We start from the raw sequence: 1988 nt of genomic DNA, 5'->3' as shown, positions 1-1988 counted from the left end.
CAAATACACCACTTGCTTTGATGGAAGTCATGCCATGATGAGAAACATTTATAACCTTGAAACCTATATGAGATAATATGAATTCAAAGGCTAATTGGTTACCACAGGTAGCTGGATTTTATAAATTAACATATACCTCAATAATAGAATCAGCTCAAAGGCTTTGCATAACATAATGTTGGATATTTGATGGCACTTAGACCTAAGTTCTGAATAGCCCAAACAATTGAGCTTGGTGTCATTTATACTACTTTATACAGACACATTTTATTGTACACATCATGATAAAGTGCATTAACTAAAACAACACTCTGGACTGGGAGGAGAATCAACCCACTCACTTTGTGAAATCAATGATGGTTTCTTTTCTATTCGCTGCTACAATATTGTGTCAATTTCTAGTCTCACCCTCTGCTGGTAAATATGAGTAAGGTTATTAATCTTACATTATATAGGTGTATTTACTATTGTACCAGTGACACAATATGTATATGTCAATGATACCGTGACATTTGAATGTGCTGGATTCATTGGGACTGGGTTTACTCTTTCATTCTTTTATGGAACTAATGTAATGGAAAATGAAACTGATTTACCTAATGGAGGAAAGAGGACAACATTTACTGCTACTAGTGAAGTGAATGGTACTGACATTTTTTGCTTGCCTCGTATGGGAATCATGATAAATACTTCTGAAGCAGCTTACATTTATATTCAAGGTATTACGATCTTTGATTTATTTTAGCATCATGTAGTTGGATTTTGAAAATTAACATACCTCAACAATAGAGTCAGCTCAAGCGCTAAATTGAATTAAGTACCAGATCAAATGTACTTTTTATTTTCTCTCACTCTCTTTTAAAACCAAGCACTCAGACCATTTAGTAATGGCATCCTTTGTCTTTCATTCTTTATCTCTTCTCATACACACTTAATAGCACATATCAGCATGCAGTGTAAAAAGTGTCGTACCCCCAAAATTTGTATTATATAACTTTAGCCTGCATAGCCTATGCTAACTGTATTAATTGTGCACTTGTCAACTTGGACAATTTTTACCAGAACAGATAACTTTGTGACAGTGCATTAACTAAAACAACACTCTAAACTGGAAGCCACTCTTTTTGGGAAATCAATGATGGTTTCATTTCTATTCATTGCTACAATATGATGTCAATTTGGTGCCCCTGGTGCTAGTAATTATATGGGCATATTGGACATTTTAGCATAGAATCACAAGTCCAGTATTTCATAGGACCTTGCCCTCAGTCCTTATAAAAGCCATTCTAGCACTCTCCGGCAAGTTATAATTATTACTTAAGTTATTTTGGAAATAACTATATTAGCAAATAGACCAAAAAAAGTAAAACAAGTAACTTTAAAAAATTCATAGCAACAAAAAATTGGTAAAAATTAGCAAAAAACCTACAATAACATCAAAAACTTTATAACCAAGCAAGAGAAATGAACTTGATGGGGTTATTTGTCATTGCAGTAAATCTTTATGGAATTTCCATAAATATCCACTACCCAAACTTTACCATCTGGACCAATAGCAATATCATTAGCCGAGGATAGTCCAGTAAATTTTTCAACCACTTTCCCGGTAGCTATTTCAACTTTCAAAGCCTTTCCAGAGCGATCAGCAACATAAAGAAAATCCTCATTAAGAGGGTTGAGATGAATTCCATCCATAAAAGAAACAGTTGGTAGAGAGATATTTTTTATGAGGCTACCACTTCTATCAAAAACAAAAACTGCCTTGCTGTGGTGTTCGCCAACGTAGAGATTCCCTTGTTTATCAAACTGGATCTTCCTTGGGTAGCATGATTTTCCAACACTGAAAGTGTGGGATTTGGTGCCATCAATGTTGTATACGTTGATCTTGCAAGTGGTCCATTCGTTGATATACATCAACCCATTGTAATCTAATGCCACTGAAACAGCCTTGGGAGAATAGTGTACGCCATACAGTTCTCCACTGAGTG

The 1988-nt window shown here is 34.9% G+C and overlaps 1 protein-coding gene across 1 annotated transcript; it reads left to right on the top strand.

Moving 5' to 3' along the window:
* The first annotated feature begins 341 nt into the window (after positions 1-341).
* Positions 342-745, top strand: LOC109591873 (uncharacterized). The gene is made up of 2 exons (XM_020007481.1): positions 342-417; positions 456-745. The coding sequence occupies exons 1-2, from the start codon at positions 354-356 to the stop codon at positions 743-745; spliced, it is 354 nt and encodes a 117-aa protein (XP_019863040.1). The 5' UTR covers positions 342-353.
* The last annotated feature ends 1243 nt before the right edge of the window (positions 746-1988 follow it).

The sequence above is a fragment of the Amphimedon queenslandica genome, unplaced genomic scaffold (genome assembly GCF_000090795.2).
Source record: "Amphimedon queenslandica unplaced genomic scaffold, v1.1 AMPQUscaffold_6992_Cont21053, whole genome shotgun sequence".
NCBI lineage: Eukaryota > Metazoa > Porifera > Demospongiae > Haplosclerida > Niphatidae > Amphimedon > Amphimedon queenslandica.
The sequence above is the reverse complement of the archived record's forward strand: the minus strand, read 5'-3'. Positions and strand labels throughout refer to the sequence as shown.

Bases quoted from the DNA above. Each gene is read 5' to 3' on its own strand.
- LOC109591873 (XM_020007481.1), top strand. From the start codon at position 354: ATGATGGTTTCTTTTCTATTCGCTGCTACAATATTGTGTCAATTTCTA. The intron at 418-455 runs GTAAATATGAGT...TACATTATATAG, and splicing joins TCTAGTCTCACCCTCTGCTG to GTGTATTTACTATTGTACCA.